The sequence below is a fragment of the Panthera tigris genome, chromosome B1 (genome assembly GCF_018350195.1).
Source record: "Panthera tigris isolate Pti1 chromosome B1, P.tigris_Pti1_mat1.1, whole genome shotgun sequence".
NCBI lineage: Eukaryota > Metazoa > Chordata > Mammalia > Carnivora > Felidae > Panthera > Panthera tigris.
In genome coordinates, this window is record NC_056663.1 from 132,889,140 (window position 1) to 132,912,841 (window position 23,702).

Consider the following 23,702-nt stretch of genomic DNA (forward strand, 5'->3'; position numbering starts at 1 on the left):
AGAAGTCTCCCTTCATTTTGACCTCTGCTAAGCAGTGTTATGAGCCTTACAAAGCTTGTCAGGATTCTTTGGGCTGGATTTTGGCCCAGCCATGGACATTTATATGCAGAATATATCATCTTTTCCCCATCACTGTCAACAGGCAGTTCACTTACATGAAACAAAGGGTATTTATCAAACTTAATACATCACCCTCCCCCTTCTTCAACACTGGTAAAGTAGCATCTGAGAGTTCACTTAATTTTTTCTTAAAAAAATAAACTTCAGGAGTATTAGAGATTGTGTCTTTTATAATGCTTTAAAATTTCCATTTTTAACTCTCTATTTGAAAAGCGAAGCTAATACATCCATTGTAAGGAAACAATAAGCAAACATTTAAAATTACCAAATGCACTGATGATTTATATTAAAAGCCTCTCTGACTGTAAAAGAATGTCTTCAAACAGAATTGCATTTTAAATTTCATGCCACTTAAAGTTATTTAAGAGCACAAATGCACTTCTATGGTTTTCTGTAGTCCAACTCAACATCGTAAGCTTCACAGAATAAAAACAGAAAATCTATTTGTTTTCAGTCAATATTGACTCCACTCCTATGTGCTAGACCTAAAGGACAAAAGAAGTAAGGATTCGACAATCTAGTAGGAGAAATGCAAAGGGGGGTGGAGGGTGGGTTAGGGTAAGGAACAGACTGCTAAGAGTGATTTGCAGAGGTTGGTTACAAGTGCTAAAGAATCAGAGGAGAAAAACACCAAGTCTAAAGGAAGGAGCCTGGGATGATTTAATTAGGAGCGGTGACATCTGAGCTTGAAGAATGAGGAGTTTGAAAAAGGGGAAGGGGCCCCCATGCCCCTGCTAAGAAAGCACGTAAGTCGTGGAGGGGTGATCATTCACCATGGGGTGTTTGCACCATCTCACCTCGTTCCCCAACTCCAAATTTGTCCAGAAAGGGTCCAAAGAACCACTGATAATTCATGAGGATGACAGCCTTTTGCAGTCATCCACTCCACTTGGCTAGCCTAGAGCCTCGAGGATATTTTAAGGCAGCGGATCCCCTGAGAGTGGCCTGCAGGCTTTCCTCTGCCTGAAATAATGACCTCAAATTACTTTGCACATGAAAAACTGTCAATTTTAGGAAGTGAACAGAGTGGGGATGTCAAACTTTGGAATGCAAATGGACTTAACTGCGGCCTCAGAGGATCACGGAAGCAAAACTGACCACTCCTCCCACCCTTAATCCTCCCCACTGCCCCCAAAGAACACAGTCCTGGTGCCCACTCAATACAGAGCCTTGCTGTGCAAAGTCTGGCCTGACTTCCTAATTCAAATGATTTTACACTATTTTCCAGACCTCCTTGTATCCTCGTGTTTGTTGAGCCAGCAATCACAATTTCATGATTTTACAAACTCTGTAATATATCTAAAAGGAGCATTTAGTAGAACATCCCCACCTGAAACTGTTCCTTGATTTCTTGGCCTGCTTAGCCCAGAAACTTCAGGCCTAATTTTAAGTAAAATTAGTTGAAAAAGAATAAGGCTACAGTGGCAAAGAGGGGAAATTTTTTTTTAAATATTCCAATTTGCATTAACATTGATCAATGCTTAAATTTCAATCTAAAACTGTATGGTAAACAAAGTTAGTAGAAATAAAAAGATGGACTAGACCAGGCATTGGTAACCTGGCTCATGAGCCAAATCTGCCCCAGCTGCCTGTTTTTACAAATAAAGATTTATTGGAACTCGACCCTGCCCATTTGTTTACATACTGTCTATGGCTGCTTTGGTCCTGGAACTGCAGAGAGTAGTAGTTGCAACAGACTGCATGGACAGCAAAGCCTGAGATAATTACTACCTGGCCCCTTACAGAAAAGAGTTGTCAGTCCTTGGACTAGACCCTAAAGTATCAAAAAATATGAAGGGTGATTTTTAAAAGTTTATTTTGAAGTGTTTCATTTTAAAGGAGTAAAGTAAGGACTATTTCTGAAATAATTTCTTCTGAAACACACAAGTCTTTCAGTAACATCAAACTTCTCTCTTATCTATCAGCTTTCCTGACTTGAGGGGGAAAGATGAGAAATCTACTCATCTCGATCTCATTTTAATGCCTTACTCTATTATTCCAAAAGATTAGCATAATGTAGTGTGTGGTGAAAAGTGTGCCAAGCTGGCTGCCTCCAGAATCTGGCATCATTCACTGTATGATGTTATCTATTACTTCCAGGACTCAGCTTCTTCATCTCTAATACCCTGCCCTGGGGCCTAATGGTCAACAGTCTCAAAAGGGTTGTAAAAAGACTGTGTTGGTGAAGTTTGGGAGATGTAGGAAGCATAAAAAACATCCCAGTCACTGGTTCCAGCTGCATCTTCAATGGAGTAATGGACTTCACACTACAATTCTGTATGACTTTAGCATGAAATGAATGGAGAAGGAGAGTATATGAGGGAGATTGCAGAGTAGAAGAAAACATTGGGAGAAGCTCGGGAATTAAAACCTCCCAAGGCACAGTGAGTCCATCCAACTTCCCTGAGCTATCTACTCCAGCAGGCGGGTGTGGTTTGCGGAAAATATGAAGAATTAAGCCAGTGGCTGCTATTAAAGGTCAGAACTTACTGTTCCTCAAATGTCCTGGTTTTTTAAAAGTGTGGTGGGAGACTGCATCACTAGATTCAAAAACCTTTATTTAAATAAAAGGACACTTGTCAGGTTGACAGTATAAATAAAGAAACAGGCTTGACAGCCTTTATAAAATTAAACTGAGATGTTCAAATGTAGGTAGAGTGAACCTCTTACACGTTTTAATCTTATTCCTTGGACTTAAAACCTTCTAGGGGATCTCTCACTAATTAAGGCTGCTACTACTCCCACTCTGCCCTCGGGGGAATGTCGCCTCCCTACAACTCTGGCCCAATAGTAAACTCAACTATTCCCTTATAAATAGCTGAGAAATGGCTGAAACATTTACATTAGACTACCAAAAGCTGGAGGATAACAGAACAGAAATAAACAGGTAACATTCAACTAGATAATTTAACAAAACACAACTTGCCTCACTTCAGTTCGGGGCCCCTGTTTATCTACAGACCCACCACTAGGTTACTTGGAAAGGCATTCCTTCACCCCCAGACTTCTCTCATTCATCCAGGTCCAAGAAGGAGGCTCTGAGAGTCCTGAGCCCACCCATACATGATGAGTGGCATCAACTAAGTCCACCTCTTTCAAGAGAGAGCCCATCTCCCTACCTGTGACGTCCACAGCATAATCCTGGAAGAACACAACCCAACCATCCTGGCACCTCTCTACTACATACACTCTTAAAGTAGCTGGCTTTAAGTACATCGTGTCACATGCATTTCTCTGTTACCCAGAAATAGGAAGGTCTTAAAGAGTGGACAGAACTCTCTACTCTCCATGAAGTCTTCCACTGGGAAAAGGACTAAATCACTCCCCCCCCCACCCAATTAATGATTTTGGAGTCAGATTCAAATATTCAAAGCACTCGGTAAAGACAGGCTTTGCTTGTTTTAAAGAAAGCAGTCACCATATGCCTCATCACAGAAGCAATTTTAGTTACAGTCATGGGAGAAGACATTTTTGAAACAAGATTCAATATATCTTAGGAAGGTCAAAAATCCTAGAAACTCAATACAGTAATTGAGGAGAATTCTTAGCAAGAGACAACCTAGGTAAGGAAACCTCTACCTTAATCCAAAGGTTTTAGCCTGAGACCCCAAGAAATTACCTAGTCTCTACAAAATGAGACATTATCAAACATACACAAGTCATAAATACAATTTAAAAATATATAGAAATGATACCTTGAAAGAAGGAAAAATAAAACCCAAATGAGGTTATAATTATCTTCTAATCATCTTACCACATACATGCCAAAAAATAACCCTAACATTAGTCCTATATCTTTTTTTTATATTTATTGAGAGAGAGAGAGAGAGTGTGTGTGTGTGTGTGTGTGTGTGCGTGCGTGCATGCATGCACACACAAGGTGGGGAGGAGGGGCAGAGAGAAGGAGAGACAGAATCCCAAGCAGGCTCCACACCATCAGCACAGAACCCGATGTGGGGCTCGAACCCACAAACTGCGATATCATGACCTGAGCTGAGATCAAGAGTTAGACACCCTACCGACTGTGCCACCCAGGCGCCCCTAGTCCTGTATCTTAATAGGGGTTTGGGTTACACAGACGTATACATTGTCAAAATGTACCAGTACACTTAAAATCTGTGCATTTCATGGCATCTAAACTTTAAGGCAAAAAAGGAAAAAAAACTGTAATACTTAACTTTAGTTAATGACACACAGGTTGCAGTATTCTGAGATCTGCAAACCCACACAAAAAGCCTAAGAGATGAATGGATGGATATAACAATGAAGAGATGAGTACTTACGTGGAAACACAAGGATAAGTGTTAACAAGAGTATAATCTGGGAATAAGGCTTTTTACTGTGAAATTCTTCCAATTTTCTGAATGTTTGAAATTTGTATTTTATATAGAAAAATTTACATTTAAATTATAATTATATATACTACATATAACTATGCATAAAGTAACTTATACTGTATAATATAACATTAGGAACAATAGCCCCAAGAATAAACTAGTAAATACGATAGGATCTGAGAGGCTGCCAAACACCAAGAAATCCCACGGGGTTCCATCACACACATCTACAGAGAAACTTGAGGTTTAAGCAGACGTCTCCATCAGAAAAGGGTAAGTGGGAATCACAAATTCATCTATTAACGAGTAGAGTGGATCTGTGAAAGGAAAGGAACTGAGGAGTGGTCCTGAGCTCCGTGAGACACACAATAACAGCTGCTACTGGCAGAACTGAGACAGCTCGAGTGTATGTATGCCTGCACGCTGCAGGAGTTGATCTATGCGTGCGCGCTGAGCAAAACCTTACCTTGTTCCTCCAAAATCCTGCTTGGGCTTCTGCTTTTGTTCTACTGAGAAACTACAACTGATCCAGTAGAGATACATACATACATTTGGAGGAATACATTTCAGACTCCCCTCTGGAAAGCTTTCAGGCAGTCTCCTTCACAGCCCCCGTGGAGACTTAATTCACCTTTCCGTCTTTCCTCCTCCAATCTTCATCTTTGTAAAAAAAAAAAAAAATCATTGTTTTTCCCCATTTGAGAACTAGGTTGGTTGTGAGGTTTCAGAAAATCAATCTTCTCTAATTCTTGTCCTACTTCTTCACGTACGGATTTAGTGCCTATAAAGGAACCACTGGAATCACATTTCCTTCTTCATATTTCAAAGTGTTTTTCCTGCAAGTCCTTCCCTACAAAATTACCAAGCCAGAAAGCTTTGAGCTTTAAGGCGGGCCTGATTCTATGGTTTCCCTAGTTTAGGTTACAACTGATATCCAAGATACAAAAGGTCCAGATTTTAGACACGCATTTTACACAAGTAAATTTGTAATACAATCAGCGGTTACCTTATACCTACCAATCTCCCTTTCTGCCTATTTTTTCCCTTGAGCTAGTTCAAAATGCTTCTGCAGGCAACCTCTTCCCTGCCAGATATGTTGAGGCCCCAAGCCACTCGGAATTCTTTCCTTGCTGCTTTAAAAGGCTCCCCTTAGTTCTCTGCTAATGTGTTCCCTCACCTCTGACCCCTCTGTATCACCTCCCAGTACAGAGCAACCGGATGGGCACTCAAGGTCCCCGAATGGAGACTGCTGTCAGTCTCCCACAGCAGCTGTGCTGAATTCAGGGAAGGCAGAGAGGAGGCTGAGCGACAGACAACAGGATGGAACACTCTGCTTACCAGCAGAGTAAGCTGGTCAAGAGCATGGTCTCTGGAGTTAGCAACGGGTTAAAACTCGGGCTCTGCAACTTTCTAGCAGCGTCCTTCGTCCTTCGTCCTTCGTCCTTCATCCTTCGTCCGTCCTTCGTCCTGTCCTTCGGGTCAAGTCATTTAACAGGAATGTCGGCCTTCTTAAAAAAGTAGAGATAATAATGGTGCCAATTCCCTAAAATTAATGCGAGGTTTAAGTGAGCTAATGGCTTACAATACAGAGTAAAGGGAAAGCACTCAGGTGAGTAAGAAAGGGGAAATCTGAAAACGACCCCAGATGCACCTCCAGCTGTGCTTTGTCCCGCTCAGGTTTTACACTTTCCAGTTTTGCAGCTTATACCTATCCAAGCCTTTCCCCACCCCACGTCCCCTCTGCTTCGACAAACCCTTTCCTCCCCACCACACTTCCATTTTTCCCTTTCCTATGGGCTGTGTTATCCACACGGTGCCCAGCAGCATCCTGCACATGTTGTGTCTAAACTAACAGTCCAAATGACTAACACTTAGAGTCAGCACTGGCTGAGCAGGAGTCTGGTTATGATGTACTGATGTTGTCTGGAGCACAAACACCCCCAAACCTATGAACCAGGGGGAACCAGCAGAGCAGGGCACTTCTCAACTATGGCACTATTGACATTTTGAACCAAATAATTATTTGTGTCAGGGCTGTCCTGTGCATTGTAAAATGCTTAGCAGGGTCCTTGGCCTCCATCTTAGGTGACAGTGCACACTCTCCTCCCAGCTGTGACAATCAAATATACTTCTAAGCTTTGCCAAATATCCCTGTGCTTAGGGTGGGGGTAAAATAACCTTCTCCTCTTTTCCCTGCCTCCCCCATATTGAGAGCCAATGCTGTAGATAACGAGGGATATTCTCCGTGTCACAGTGTTAGTTTTCTACTGAGACAACAGCCACCACATTGCAGCACACTGAAAACAGACATGGGAAACATTTCCTAATAGCTATATTTGTGAAAGGCACCTTCGAGACTCTATCACTACTAGCTATGGCCAACAGGGTAAGTCACAAACTCTAAGCTCTAATTGTACCAAAAGGTTTAGGACGGTTGTAAGATTTAAATTAACTAATACATACACAGTGCTTAGTCCAGTGCCTGGCTAAAGTATTTGATACCTGTGAGCTATTACTAATAAGTATATTCGGCTGCAGTTCAAGTGCTTGGCAAAGCAGCACGGGCCTTGGCTCTCCTCTCACCTATTCTTTCTATGCTCCTCCCACCCATCTCCCCAAGGAGAAAGTAAGGTAATTCAATACTGAAAACAATACGATGGTCCCTAGAGCTGACAGCGTGTGAAGCAGGGTAAGAGACCAGAAGAAAAAAAGGAGAATCCAAAGATAGAATGTAAAGTGCGGTGTCCTGCCAGAGAGGCAAAGGGGTTTACACATTTCACACTAAACAGGAAGAGGCAGAGGATGACTTTCATTCCAAAATGAGTTTCTTATAAGGAAGGAGCATCCTGAAAGAGGATGAGGGGTACAAGGGATTTGACATCTTTTACCCAGAGAAGTTCCACCCCACATAAATCTCCCTTTCCAAATATCACAGGAGTTCCCTGAGTTAAAAATAACCACAACTTCAAACAGTTGTATCATCTCTCCTTAATTCCCCATGTGGTAACCAAGTTGTGGGGGGAAGGCACTTCCCAGTGCTGGGCATTAGGGAACACTGACCTCACATTTCTTCTGTACATGTCTTCACTCTGCAAGGAATTTTACACATACCATGCTTCCCTACTCTCATCTCGTTCCCTTTTCCTGTTTCATACACTTCAGGTAACAGGCACGCACACACAATCACGTTCCATTTTCTCCATCCTTCCTTTGCTCCATTAGTATACCAAGGAGCACTGACCACATAGATATGTGTGTGAAGGACAAAAGCAACATTTACATAAAAGTCTAGAGTAGATTAGCAGAGGCTGTGTAACCCTTATTGGTCAATCACTGAGAGTCAAATCCAATCTCCAGGAGTCTCAGTTCTTCACCTGTACACTCAGAGTGATAATTTCTGCTATAGATTCAGTGATACCAGATATGCAAATTTCTGACTCGGAATATAACAATGCACAAATGATTGCTATTATCATATACTAAAATGATACACAATGTCTGTACTTCAAAGTACTCAAGTTTGCCAACAAATACTCCGAAAAGAATTCATTTTGCTCATATTTTGTTCCTATTAAGCCTAAGGATCCCTTAGAGCACTCCTCTCTCCCACCAAAAGAACCAACTTAGGCAGAAGGTAAGCTGTCTTACTCAAGCATGGTTTGTATGCTTTGTTTAATCAAAACCGCTGTTTTCCATTATTGTACCACATGTTTGACATTTTGGCACCATAAGTGAAGAAACACTCTGGGTTCAGCCTTGGGCCTAACCTTCATCACATGATTTTCGTAGCTGCTTCTGCAAAATATCTTCTGTGCTCCAAACCCATTTCTAGAAGAAAAAGCAGTTTGTAAATAGGAAACCGCGCAGGCTTTCTTCTTAAATTTCCAACATCTACTGAAATAACATCCACTCTTACTAGCAAGTCAACTATGAAAACAGTGAAAGAAATGATTTTTGAACTAAATCAGAAACGTTTCTCTCAAAAACAAAATGAATAATTTTGGTGGCTCTTGCTGTCCTACAGTTTGGGCACAATTTTTAAAGGAATTCAATAAAAATATAAGATCTAAAATTTCTATTCCTGATAATTTAAACAATTAGATTAAAATTTACAAAGTTAAAGACAATTGCCAAAAATCTATTTCCTTATCAATTTTAAAAACAAATGAAATTTTTCATCAGCTAATTTTAAGCTAATATTTAAAAGCACAAGGAAAAAAAAAATCATTTGTCTGCATTCTGATTCCAGCTTCTACCACTGAAGCAACGTTTGTGTTTCTGTGTGAGCATGATGTACATATACCTGCGTGTATGAATACAAAGGAAAAAATACTAGAAGAGGTCTTCAATTTATAGCAGTTTCTGAGTTATACGTTGTTCTTCAACTATGACAGTCTTATACATAAATATGAATGAGAGGTGTCGGGGTGGCTCAGTTGGTTGAAACTCTTGGTTTCAGCTCAGGTCATGAGCCTGGTGTCGGGCTCCACATTGAGCATGGAGTCTGTTTAAGGTTCTCTCTCTCTCTCTCTCTCTCTCTCCCTCCCTCCCTCCCTCCGCCCCTCCCCTTGCACACTCATGCGCTAAAATATAGACAGATAAAATAAGAATGAGTGAAGTTCATAAATATGGTACTCAGTATAGTTTCCATACCCAGCATCATGAATCACATAACATCTATCTGTGGAAGTGTGTTATTATCTGTTACCACCTTGGTTTCTAGCGCAATGTATAAAAAAACACCACCTTGCTTTGGGCAATATTAACTTTTTGACTTTTAAAAATGTATTCTTACCATTGCATTTCCAGGCATAAAAAAGATCTCAAAGTCTTATGTTCCTCTTCAAATTTAAGACAAAATGAAAATCTAAAAAAACAAAAAAACAAAAAAAACCACAACTGCCTCAAGTAACCCCCACCTCACCTTTCCCCCTATACATTGAGCACATCACCTACCAAATATATACCAAGAATGATTCAAAGTGCGGTAACATTTAACATATAAAGAAAAAGTAGAAAAGGAACAGAAGAAAATGTTTGGTCAAGCTGTTAAAAATTACAAAAATGTTTCTCTTTCATTTTAATTACAATTAAGTTTAATATATTCTTTTGTTTTACTGAACTACAGAGTATTTCAAAAAGTAGAAATTATATCTATTACAGTCAAGGAAACGTGAATGAAAAAAGTCTGCTAGAAAGTGAAAACTTCTCAGGGCACGTAGAGGGCTCAGTTGGAAGGCCATGCAACTCTTGATCTCGTGTTTGTGAATTCAAACCCCACGTTGGGTGCAGAGATTACTTAAAATAAAATGTTTACAAGTGGGGATGGGGGGGGGGGCTGCCTGGGTAGCTCAGTCAATTGAGCATCTGATTCTTAATTTAGGCTCAGGTCAGGATCCCAGGGCTGTGGGACTGAACCCTGATGGTGGAGCTTGCCTGGGATTCTCTTTCCCTCCTGCTCCTCTCCCCCAACTCGCACACACTCTATCTAAAGAAATAACAATAATAATAATAAAATTATCTTAAAAATTAAAAAAAAATTAGAGTAAGTTTAAAAACAAAACAGGAAAGTAAGATCCCCTCTACAGCAATACAGAGACCACAAAATCCTCCTCCTGCCTAAAGTCCTATGTAGTCACTCACAGAAATAGGATTCCCCTTAGAGAGTTAGATTAACAACACGCTCATTCGGGACAAGAGCAAACGTACATTTTTACTTCCTCCTGAAGAAACTGAGGCAAACAAGATTTCCCAAATGTGTCCAAGATAAACAAGCGGTGTCTGTCCAGTGATTCAGGAGTCCCTGGCACTCAAACCTACTCTTTTCCATTCCATGAAAATCTGCAAATTTAGACAGTAATCCTGTCTAAAACTTTAATGCTTCTGAAAAACAGGATGAGGTTTTTATAGGAAATTATCCTATTAAAAGGCCACACACTTTTTTTTTTTTTAAACAAAATACTCAAGCTGCTCTTGAAAAATATCTGTGAAAATACCAAAAGCAGGACAAGTTAGGTATAGTGATGGAGTCTGACAATGGCTCTTGAATAGAGAGAATAGAATAGCTCCTTTTGAGGGGAGAGAACAGGGGGATCCAGAACCCACACTCCTTAAGCCAAAATAAAATCCACATGGATAAAAGATGTAAAGACACAGCTTTTTAAAAAATTTATCACCAACACTCAAAGAAACCTTCTACAAGAATACTTTAATACCTTCAAGAGGACAACTTAAAATGAAGACGTAACAATTATGAGTGTCTATGCATCAAAAACATTGCATCAACATTCACAAAGCAGGGGTCCTGATGCTCAGTCAGTTAAGCGTCTGACTTCGGCTCAGGTCATGATCCACCGTTCGTGAGTTCAAGCCCCTCGAGCCCCGTGTCGGGCTCTGTGCTGACAGCTTGGAGCCTGAAGCCTGCTTTGGAGTCTGGGTCTCCCTTTCTCTCTGCCCCTCCCTGCCTCTCAAAAGTAAATAAATGTTAAATAAATAATTTTTTAAAAATTAAAAAAAAATTCACAAAGCAAAAAACTTCAGAAGATTATTAGGAGAAATAGAAGCTCATTAATTGTATGTGACTTATTCATCTCTTAGTCCACAGAATGGATAAAATAAGAATACAAAAATAAGGGGCGCCTGGGTGGCACAGTCGGTTAAGCGTCTGTCCGACTCTTGATTTTGGCTCAGGTCATGATCTCCCGGTTTCAGGAGTTTGAGCCCCGAGCCTGCCTGGGATATTCTCTCTCTCTCTCTCTCTCTCTGCTGCTCCCCTGCTCATGTTCTGTCTCTCCCAAAAAATAAACTTTAAAAAAATGAATATAGAAATAAGGCAAGACAGGTCTAATGTACAAACCCACATTTGACTCTGGACCCTGAAAATAGAGAATATACATTCTATGTTCACATTCATGGACTTACCATCTATTAGGCCACAAAAGGTCCATGACTAACTATATTTATTTGAAAATAACTGTAAATAGAGGTACAAAAGAGATGAGGTGACACTGAATGCAGGATCCTTATAGTAACTTTATATAATTAAACATAGCTGTGATGCATGCAGAGCATAAGAACTTTCAGTTCCTCTAGCAGTTTGTTGTGATAACATTTTTTCAAGAAGCCACAAAATCCCTTGAGAAAAAGGTACTCAAACCATCTGCTACTTCCTAAAATATCCAAGGTAGAGATTATCTATTTCCTATTTCTCAATAGACTAAAAGAACTCCACCTTCCACTATATTTTCATGTTTAATTATCTTCAATGAGAAGTTCGTTGCTGGGCTTTCCTTAAACCCCTTAACATATATAATTTATTAATTCAAGGTCTGTTTTTGGCAGAAGTGCAAGCCATCTTTCACCACACTTCCTATGGCAGTCTTTCACAAGTATAAAAGGTTGCTTTGTAAATTAACCTTTTTATTTAATAGCCAGGCTAAACATCCTCTTTACTGTCTAAATCTTCACCTCCTTATGACTGTACTCCCTGAGCTGGGACTTCTCTAATTCTATCACATCTCTTACTTGATGGCTTTCCAAACTAAGAAAGATGTCCTCTCAAATTTATTTTCTGCATGTTTAACTTGTTTATATTTATGCACCAATTAAGGCAAACTCTTAGAAAACAGTCTCTATTTTAAAAGCTCATGTTATGTTATGAAGCTCATTTTATCTGTATTAAAAAACAAAAACAAAAACAAAAAACACAGGACTGAGTTTTGGTCGAATTAATCCACAAAAACAATTTTTATTTTAAGAAACTGCCACATGACAGTGTTTCCTAAAATCCTATCTGCCCTGTTTAAAAAATGCCATTCTTTCCACTATCACTTATTTCCATGTACATTCTGAAATCGCAGTTCTAACATATATCATGACTTGATTTTTCTCTGCTTCAGTCAACTCTACCAGAGGTCCTTGTGGCTGACAAAGTCCCCCACATTCCATTATTCTCTGTCACGACACCCCCATTTGTTTTTTGTCATGGTGCTGTAACAGTTTGTGACTGTTTCATTGGCCAGTTTTGTTTGCTGATTTTCTGTCCCCCACCCCCACAACCAACTATGAGCTCCTCTCCATGTGGGGAGACAGCTCCCCACATGAACCAGCTTAGAGACCTGCACACACAGTGGCTGGCTCTCAGTGAGCAACAAGGCATTCGTCAATACATGATATGGATAATATTAAAAGCACTGTTCATGTATGTGAATTGGCCACAGTCATAAAGCTATTAATGCTGATATAATCTTTAAGTAGATAAATTAATACCCAGAAACAGTGAATTCCAGTCACATGCCACAATGTTCTGAGGCCCCAAAGCTGAAAGCGCATGGGCAGACTTGTTAAAGGCAGCCATGTAGGAGACAACTAAGTGTGGCCTCACAGCTCCTTTACAGAATAGCAACGGGAGTGCTGAAAAGGGGATTCACTCTCACTACCATCACACATACACCCACAGATAATTTCAGAGCACTTCACGAAGTATTCTTGTTCATAAAGCAGATCCACCTTTTCCTGAAGTTTGGAACACACTACCAATTGGGGGAATATGGTCACCACCTTCCTCTAGCAAAACCCCAGTTTTAAAGATAATTTCCAGAAGCTCCACTCAGATAACATATCTTTGCACAAATTCAAGACTGTAGCTAATGAGAACAGCTAAAATTTGCCTGAAAGTTTTTTTACTAAAAACACATCTAAATGACAATTTCTAGGGCTGTTTAGCAGTTCTGAAAAATAGAATATATATATACACATATATATATGTATACATATATATCGATTTGATGGGTTCATAAGTTGTGTGTTGGAAGTTTCACTTGCAATTTTGACAAAAGCATGCATTGATATTTTAAATGTTAATTTGACTTTCTTTAAATACTTCTTGATGTAAGCTTCTTCATCACAAAGTCTGACCAATTTTAGAAATCTTCATAGTATCTTCTATGAAAAAAACAGTTGTGTTTTAGCCATATGTATTTAAAACACATTATTTTTTAACATTCAAATGCAAAATTGATCAGATCTCAGAACCACCAGTTCCACAGCCCAGTTGACTACAAAGACAGTAAAATAACTTGCAAGAAACTGAACTAGATCAGTTTAAACATGGGTTAGGATGGACATACAGTTTGGAAAACAGTTCAGTGGTTTCTCAAAAAAGTAAGGTATAGGGGTGCCTGGGTGGCTCAGTCAGTCAAGCATTCAACTTTGGCTCAGGTCATGATCTCACAGTTCATGGGTTCGAGCCCCGCATCAGGCTCTGTGCTGACAACTCAGAGCCCGAAGCCTGCTTCAGATTCTGTGTCTCCCTCTCTCTCTCTGCCCCTCCCCGGCTCGCACTCTCTTTCTCTCTCTCTCTCTCTCAAAAATAAACAAACAAAAAAAAAAAAAAAAAAAAAAAGGAAGTAAGGCATAAAACTATCCTAAGGACCCAGCAAATCTACTCTTTGGTATCTAACCAAGCAAAAGGAAAATGTATGTCTACACAAAGACTTGCACGCAAATGTTCACAGGAGCATTATTTGTAATAGCCACTCCCCTGTGAACACACATGAAACAACCAGTCTATCATACTCAGACAGCAGAATACTATTTGGTAATTACAAGGACAAAGCTGACATATGCTATGTCACAGATGAATCTCAAAAAAATTACACGAGTGCAAAGAGCCAGATGTAAAAAACCTCAAAGTTCCATGTAGGTGAAGTAATGACAAAAAGGCAAATTTACACACAGAAAGATTTAGCAAGGAGCTAGGAACATGGATTACCTGTAAATGGACATGAGGGATCTTATTGGGGAGATAAAATGTCCTAAAAAAGATTTATGGTGATGGCTGTACCACTTAAGAAGGTAAACATAATAAAGTGAAATCATTGAGTTGCACACTTGAAATGGACAACTCTTAGGATATGTAAAATATACTACAAAGTTGTAAAGAAAAAAAAAAAACTTGGGTTGAGGGAAAAAATGATAAAATGAGAAGTCACAAAAGAGATGAAAGATCTGGGTGATAGTGACTGTATCTTGATTAAAGCAATCTGCTCCCCTCCCACCCTGCCAAAAAAAAAAAAAAAAAAGTCATTTGCCAAGATACGAAAAAAAGAAGTAGGAGTAAAGTTTCCACTTCACTCTTTAATATAATGGATAATACCAACACCTTAGAGGGATATCACCACAGAATATGGGTGACCTCAGGAAGAAACCAAGTTTTATTCTAGGCTTTATGAGAATTGTCATGATTTTTTTCAAAGCCTACAAACTAAAGTCCACAGTGAGTAAATCTAATGATTTTCACTTTATCCTTAGAAAAACATGACTGTTAAAATAAGAAAAATATGACGCTATTTGTAAGAATAAGGCACCTGTTGGGGTGTCTGTGTGGCGCCATCGGTTGGACTTCAGCTCAGGTCATGATCTCATGGCTTGTGAGTTCGAGCCCTGCTTCGGGCTCTGTGCTGACAGCTCAGAGCCTAGAACCTGCTTTGGATTCTGTGTCTCCCTCTCTCTCTGCCCCTCCCCTGCTTGCACCTTGTCTCTCACGCACTCTCTCTCAAATATAAATAAACATTAAAAAAATAATAAAATAAGGCACCTATCATGAGTTTTAATATAAAAACCCCACACTATCAACAAAAAGATAGAAACTACCAAATTCAATCTTTTATAACTTCCAATCTAGGGCTTTTTGTCTTCTGGGCACAGTTCCCACTTTAAAAAACTGTGTTTAATTGGTTTACTCTCGATTTTACTAAAATCAAGTGACAAGCAGACAATACTCATCTCTGTATTCTTTACAACACTTTCAGCTAGAACTTGGTTTTGGAAACAAATGTAACACACTGGGTTCCATTCTATCTTTTTACTATGCTAATGTCAGTAAATGTAGCTGCCTAATTTCTTCCATGTGGTACAAAGTTTATATTTACACAGCTTTTTAAAATGGAGAGTTAGCACAAGTATGGTTTAACTCTAAAAGGGAAGTGAGTGGGGGGAAAGAGAGATACACAGACCATAAAATAACAGAAAAACATAATTTCTAGAAGTGCAATTGCAGGTCAACATTACTTAAAGAGAAAGAGAGTGAGAGTGTTAGCTACGTGTTACCGTCCAGAATTTTGTACCACTAAATATCCCCTTTTAACAAACTTTTAGAAGTATTTAATATTCAGCATATTAATTCAAGAGGTTCTGTTTGCCTTTAAACACACACTCACAGCATAATTTCATGAACTCATGACAGCTAAAGCTACCAACTGACTAGGTAGGCCATCTTACTTAAAAATGTCTACAGTAAAATATCAGTTTATCGACCAGGAGACAAAAATATGTAATTTCTACACAAAACTAAGTAGGAAACATGTTTCATTCTTTTATATGAAGCAATGGGGCCTGGTTAATTTTACCACTTACCAAAAATTCACATCCAGAGTAAATCAGATACACCTGCATTTTTAAGGCAATGAGAATGAGGGGATTGATTTAACAAGTTATCCAGATGCACATTGTCCGGGATGAATGTCACGTGAGTCTCGGCTCTATCATGACCGCAAAAACATATGCACCAAATCAAAATTTAATTACACTGCACAACACCGTTTGTGAATTGTGCTACATATTTTATCAACTGCTCTGCTTTTGACAGGACAGTTTCCTGAAGGAAAGTTCCAAGAACTGAAGAGTTACAACACCCACATACCAGAAAGTGTTTCCTGAATTTTGTTACAGGAACTGACATCTGCTATAATTTGAACATTTACTTCCCAGTAGGAGTCTCACTTAAAATTTTTACTGAACATTATTTGTTCAACAACAGTGGACACAGACAGTATTTTGTTTAAAAAACAAAAACAAAACACCACCACCTTTTAGTTTCATGGAGTTTGGATATAATTGACCAATTCACAGTTGTAACTTTTCTCTGGGAACAAAAACAACTGCCACCTGATAAACTGGGGTGTGTGTGGCAGAATGCGAGTTAGTAGTTTTGGGAAGGATCCCAGAATGGATAGGAAAGGGTAAATTAAATATTTAGGTCCTTGAAAAGAAACAATTCTTGGGAAAGTGCTGCATGATCAAATTGGGCATTACTTCTTGATGCCTTCCTTTTCCTTTTATTTTTTAAATTTAGGTGCATCTGGATACTTTAGCAAATACAGTTTGTAATATATATATAAATAGAGATGGAGATTTACTTTTTCTACCAATCTCTTGTCTATTTCAAGGGGGGGGAGGAGGATATGTGAGTATATATTAAGTCAAAATGTAATTGCATTGTATAATATATATATATTTATTTTATTTTATTTATTTATTTTTTTTTTGCATGATATACTTTATATATCTCTCTCACACAGACTCCATTTCACAAAGGGTAGTAGGGTGGGCCTCTGGCCTCAGAGCCGGCAGGGCTCCCCACCCAAGCTCCACCCTACACCTGTCTAATGAGACTCTCTGAGGGTGGGGAAAAAAGGAGTAGAATCGGCATGTTAGCAACCACCCCCCCCCCCCCAACCCGGTGATTCTAGTGTCAAGTTTGAAAGAGAACCTTGAACTTAATATGACCACGTTGCACCTAAAATATTCTTTTACTTTTATTTAATTGCCAACCCAGCAGTAAGCAACATGAAAAAGAAAGCAAGATCTTGTAGGGTAAAATAAAGGCAAGCCAGTGACTCAAGAGTTGCATCCTTAACTCTCTACAGCCCACCCAAAGGACCATGTGGCCTGCAGGTCTCCAAGTATTCATCATCATATGAGCCAATAAAGAGAAACAACAATTCTTGGTACCTTTAGAACGTGGTCGGGCACCTGGGTGGCTCAGTCAGTTATGCGTCCAACTTCGGCTCAGGTCATGATCTCATGGCTAGTGAGTTCGAGCCCCATGTCAGGCTCTGTGCTGACAGCTCAGATTCTGTGTCTCCATCTCTCTCTGCCCCTCCCCACTCACACTCTGTCTTTCTCTCTCAAAAATAAACATTAAAAAAAAGTTTTTTAACAATGTGGTCAAACTGTGGGTGTCCTTTGGAAATATAATACCTAACACCAAAGCAAAGGCAATTTAGGCATCAGTCGAAATACACTATAGATTTCCCCCCTTCAGTTAGTTTTCGTTCTTTTTGACAAGATGTCGCTACTGGGATTCCTCTTACCATACTAAATCTGACATAAAATTACTGCTTGAGTAACAGCCTTTTGAATCTGATAGTTCAATCTGGTTAAATTAAAAACAAAGCCAATAAACCATAACAAGAAAACAGACATTCATCAGAGAACAAGACTTCCAGGATATTAAGTCTGCTGGCTTTGTGGCCATTGGGTTAAGCTTTAACTCACTAGGCATAGCTAGAAAAAGGGAAAAGTTTGCACAGGGGAAAGATTCTCAACACCGATCACTGCCAAGTCACAGAAAGTCAGCACTGGGATGGTTTTGAAGTTAATTTTTACTTTAGGGTCTCTAGAGCATTAACACGGCAAGTTATAAATCTTATTTTTCCCTTTAAGGCCTAATACTAAACTCCACCTGATACATCTATATTTCAGCAAGACATTGTGCCTTCTACTTACTGCATTATTTTGAGCAAATGAATACATGTATACTCATAATAAAAGGAATGAACAAAAATACAGCCTTAGTTCTCTCCCCATTTTTTTTTCACTTATGTAAAAAAGGTAATCATTTAAGCTGTAAAAGTTATGCACACACCCTATACCAATAAAACGTAACTGAACTGCAACAGAGACTATGATATCCAAGTTTGTTACATTTTTACTTCTGAGTCAAGAAACTTTGTCCTAAAGATGTAGACTGTATTTCCAACTAGTTCGGAGGGATCATCAGAAATGCTACTGCTTGTAGTTCCCACCACAACTCACATACAGAACTTTCCCTTTTAAAAGACAGGAGCTTTTGGAATTGAGTTTATACGCCAATCTTGGAAAACAAATGAAATAGAGAAATTCCCTAATAGAAAACTAAGTTTATATATTTGGAAGCAATCAAGTTGTATGCTGTACCTCAAAGCAGTAACGAAGATACTCAGCTTTATTTCCTGCATTTTACAGCTACTGGGTAATATATAGATTTGGAGGCTCAAAACGAACGACAGCACCAAAATGAGATTTCCCTCTTATCCGTGACTAAGAGAACATTTCTCATGCCTGAGAATATGTGACATTTAAATTGCTTCAATGCAGCATTCACTAAATTCCATTTTCAAAAGAGTATAGAAACTATCAAACACCTTTTCATGCTATCCCGTAAGAATCCCCTAAATCTCTTGAGAGATCACGTGCGTTAATATCGCCAAAGAACATCCCCATAAACCAGCTGACTGGAAAAAAAAATGACTCAATTCTTCTTTATGTTGGAAGAAACTGTAGTCTGGTGAGTCAGGAAGCTCGGCTGGCTCTCAGGATGAACTAGTAGGAAATCACTTAAGAGACCTGTCTGTGTTTCTCTCCTGTCAAGGACACTGTTTACCATGGCGTCACAAAGGAAAAAATGAAGACATTCGCTGGGCCTAAATACTGCATAAATTATTTCCTTCTTGAAATCACGTCCTTGAACCGCACTTCCCAAAATACCACAGCATTTTTCTTTGATATCTGCTCATATTTAATAATCAGAGCTTCTTTGCTTTCGTGAATTTTCTTCCAAGGTAATTGGTAGCTCACAAATGAGGGCAGAAGACAGAACAAAACTGGTTCTGTACCAGTTTAAGAGCAATGCTTTTTGCAATGGAAAATTTCCCTCACCAAAGAGATCCACCAAAAACCGGCTTCATAATAATCTTGGGAACAATCTGACTTTGCTTTATTATTATTATTATTATTATTATTATTATTTAAACTTCATTAACATTAACCTCAGTCAAATTGAAAACAAAAACACCGTGGGAGAACTGACTAACCCTAATTTCCTTTTGCAAATTGTCTGAAAGTGCTTTCTTCTGAGATGTGCTCAACCACCAGATGCTGTTCTTCTACAGAATTTCAACTCCCCCACTCCCCTCCCTCCCAGGGTGGGGGTGGACCAGGGCTTCTCCCTTAGCACAAGGTGCGTTTTAAAACTGGTTAATCCCTGGCAGTAGTTGAAGGTACGTATATATTCCTTTCTAGAATTCAAGGATTGCTTCAATGAGGGGGTTAGCAGAGATGGGGAACCAGACAAAGCCCTCCTGTTTTATCCATCAACACACTTCTAAATATAAAGTAAGTTAATCCTCACCAAAAAGTATAGATCTACAAACTATTGAGATGCCATACCCACCTTTACCCCATCACAGGCTTGCTATTATCCAAAGAGGGCACGCCAGGTTATATACACTTCTATAAAGCATTCGGTGCTTTAGATCAGAATTTGGAAACTAAAGCCACGGATCTGTAACTATTTCAAGTTAAAGAAGGCAAGTTTATTACAACTCCCATAAGAAAGTAGCCAGTGTATCTGTTGTGCTTAAAGGTTCCAAAGAAAGCACACACGAATCTGAGAGTGAGAGCAGAGGCACAGTATGTCCTGCTTGAACTGGTACTGCATTTCTTTTTATTTTTTTATAAATTTTTTTTTAATGTTTATTTTTGAGGCAGAGAGAGACAGAGCATGAACAGGGGAGGGCCAGAGAGAGAGGGAGACACAGAATCCGAAGCAGGCTCCAGGCTCTGAGCTGTCGGCACAGAGCCTGACGCGGGGCTCGAACTCACAGACCGCGAGATCATGACCTGAGCAGAAGTCGGACGCTTAACCAACTGAGCCACCCAGGTGCCCCAACTGGTACTGCATTTCTAAATGACTGCGTTTCTCCACAACTTGAATACTCAAATCAAATATTACATGTTTTCAAAATACTGACCCAAAATCTAATTTTTAAAGTTTAGGCAACTGACCTTTCATTCAACAGATGTCTTCCACTTCTGGGGGAAGAAATCAACAACAAAGCAAAACAAAATAATCAATTTCCTAGTTTTAGGTTGTTGTTGTTTTTCGCTCCTTTTAGGTTTTAAAATGAGAGAGAGGACTGTACAAACTCAATTTATAAAGGTTCACAAGCTAAGAAATAATTACGTAGTCTCTTCCTCATTCAAAATTCTTCTAGCTTATGCAGGAGACAATAAAAATGTGAGACAATGTCTTGCCTTAAGGAGCTGACTATAGAAAAGGAAGACACTGCCTAGCCTATTCAGTCACACAAAAAATTAGTCATATACCAACCGTAAGTATCAAATGAAAAATATTACCTGAAAGTAATGCCAAATAACGAGAGGAAAGTGACATGGTCCTCTCGTGTAGTCCCTGTCAGTGCCACAAAATTCATTTTGATCTAAGCTCTCATCTACCTCTTCGAAGAAAAAAAAAGTCAAATTACTTTAAATAGTGCACAATGAAATGACTGTGGTTAGAACAAACTGAGCTATGAATCCTGAGGACCAATGAGTCCAACAATCTAAACTAATTGTTTCAAGAGCAAACAGATACTGTGTGTGGCACATGGACAAGATTTTACTGCCCCAGATCATAAATCAGAGGTGATGGTTCTGTTTCTCTTAGCACTACTCAGAACGATGTGGCCCAGCTTGAGGTTTCCTTGAAATCCAAAAATATCTGCAATCTTCTCTTTGGATCTCAGAAATTACCTACTATCCCACAAAACACAACGTCTAAATGAGCGTAGACCACATTCCAAATGTAACTGAAGAAAATGAATATTTATAACTTAAGAGATCTACTCCCATCATGCAGGCTAAGAAAACAACAGACATCATGGCCTTGTGGCTTTGTTCCTAGTTCAAGGGCACGTCTGAAGGCCAGGAAGAGAAGAAGAGCAGAATACAGGCAGTCCTCCTATTTCAGTTACCCACAAGTTGAACTACCAGACCGGTAATTCCGATTTTTCCATTTTGTAGCAGAGCACTTTGAGCAGAAATTGCTTTTTGTATACTTATATTAAGGCTTTGCAGATCCCTTTTCACACCTCACACCTCACCATTAAAGAAGCATCCTGGAAGTAAGCAAATCTGCAGCACAGCTCAGGAGTCAGGCACTGCTCCACTTGTGTGATCTCGGGCAAGAAACAGGCAGGCCGGGACTCAGTTTCTTTAACTCCAAATGTGAAAAATAAAACTCCTTACCTATTTAAGTGACTGAGAAGAATGAAAGAGATAATTCAATTACAGCAGCTGTGCCTGGCACGCTGCAGTGTTCAGTTAGTTACTATCTTATTTTATTCTTAGCTTAAGAGCGGAGGCATTGAAATCACTTGCACCTGAGTTCAAATCGCACCTCTATATGAAGGAGTTTTGTTGAATAGTATTTAATTATTTTGATCAAGGTATCTTATCAAAGGTTTTATGCCACGGGCCCCCTTGGCAGTTAATTTTCATTACAGGTTAGCACACAAAGATGCAACTTTTGTTTCTAATCAAAGTTTTCCTACTACTTGGATCCAAGAGCCCCTTTCTCAGAACAACCAATAACATGGAACAGGGAATAAACCACTGAGTTGAGATGTTAAAATATATACAGCAGATATCACACAAGAGGTGGTCTACATTAGAGAAGTTGTTTCTCTTCCTAGAAAGTTCTCTTAGGAAACAATTTTGAATTTCATCTCACCCAATCGTCAGCATTCGAGCATCTATTTCTTTTAGTGGTACACCAGGGTTTTGGGACCCGAAACGTATTTAGCCTAAGACATCCCCAAATCACTATACTACAACAAATGTCAACTTGAAGGGCCCTATTATTATTTTAAATATGTGACACCAAACTGCTTTCTAGTAAAACAGTTGAAAAGAACTTAAATATAACTTTAAGCTTCCCTTAGCACCAACTGCTGTCACATCTAAAATGAATTCACACACAACAGTCTGAATCGTATACTAACCACTAACGCCTTGTTATCACTCTTTAACACTCATTGCAAAAAAAAAAAAAAAAAAAAAAAAAAAAGGAACCAACCAGGCAAAGTCAGAGCTTGAGGTCCTTACAATAGCGCTCCTCTGACAGCAACTGCAGTTCATTATCCTCTCCCCTTCGCCAACCCCGGTACGTTCCCGGTCTTTGCCTACTCAGCAGATTCTCGCAAGCCGTGCGTTTTATGAGGAATCCTACATTTTAGCAGCAACATTTTCGATCACTCACCAGCCAAATTCTCAACCACCTTCTCTAAGGCGAACTGTTTTTACATTTACTGACTTCTAAAATTCCGATCAAAAATACTAGCGCTCCCCCTCCCCCCCCCCAAATCAGGCGAACCAAAGAGAGGTGCACAAAGAAACTAAACGAAAATTTGGGCAAAGGTAAGCAAGTTCAAACAACTTACTTTCTCCGAAAATAATTATTTTGGAAGACGGAAGAAATTTAACTTTTAACTTTAACTCAACCCCTCTCCTCCGCTCTGCAGAAATTGTCCAGTATGCTCTCCCAACGGTTTTTTTTTTTTTTTTTTAATCTGACGTTAAGTAATGAACCACAGCATCGGGAATGATGAGAGAGCAATGACAAAGCTGCTTCCTGCCGGTCGTCTTCGCAGCACCCCAACCGTCCCTCCCCCACCCCCCGCCCTCAACCTTCAATTCCCCTAGCCACTAACACATTTAAAAAGTTTCTCTCAGAGCCTGGCTTACCTTGACTGGGCTGCCATAATTCACTTTGCAGAGCTCAAGGTCTTCTGTCCATCGGAGCCTTCCACCCGCGGCCCTTCTGCCAGCACCGCGCTCACCATTTGCCGGGGCCGGGCGGGGACGAGCTCCCCAGCGCAACTCCCCGGTGTTACGGGACTACCTGCTCCCGAGCCCGGGCGTCCTCAGCGCAGCCTCAGGCTCCGAGCGTATTGGCTCGCACTAATCCTGATGGACATCCGGGCACTGGGGCCTCTGCAGGCGAACTACACTTTGGACCAGCTCGGGGAATGTTGCGTCCGAAATGAGAGCAAGTGAAGACCCTCGGGCGATTTCGGAGAAGGGAAACCCGAGGAGCCCCACGACCAAAGCCCACCAGCGCACAGCTCCCCCTGAGCGCCACTAGAACCCGGGCCAGCGTTAGAAGAGAAACGAAAGCCTCTTTAGGCTCCCTGAAAGTTGTCCGAGTTCGCCTGACTACCCCTGTCAAGAAAGTTCTCGTGGTACGGTCCGCCTCCTTAAATGGGCACGGCGCTCCGCCGGCCCGAGCCGGAGGCTGCGCCGGGCGGGGGCACCGAGCCCGAGCGCCGACGCAGCCCCGCTCGCTCGTTCGTGGCCGAGCCC

At 40.0% G+C, this 23,702-nt stretch overlaps 1 protein-coding gene across 10 annotated transcripts in view; it reads right to left on the reverse strand.

The window, feature by feature from the left end:
- The window catches only part of AFF1 (AF4/FMR2 family member 1), a 145,708-nt gene extending 122,265 nt beyond the window's left edge, over positions 1-23,443 (reverse strand). For 5 of the 10 annotated variants that reach the window (XR_006216871.1, XR_006216872.1, XR_006216874.1 and 2 more), the window contains exon 1: positions 4,924-5,117. Coding sequence is in view for 4 of the 10 variants with exons in the window: in XM_042984220.1 (XP_042840154.1) it covers positions 4,924-5,000 (77 nt within the window). In the remaining 6 variants the exon portion in view is untranslated. Of the gene's footprint in view, positions 1-4,923; positions 5,775-5,795; positions 5,873-8,224; positions 8,286-23,084 lie in introns of those variants that run through there. The other 5 variants (XM_042984225.1, XM_042984222.1, XM_042984223.1 and 2 more) reach the window with 4 other exon arrangements.
- Positions 23,444-23,702: the final 259 nt, after the last annotated feature.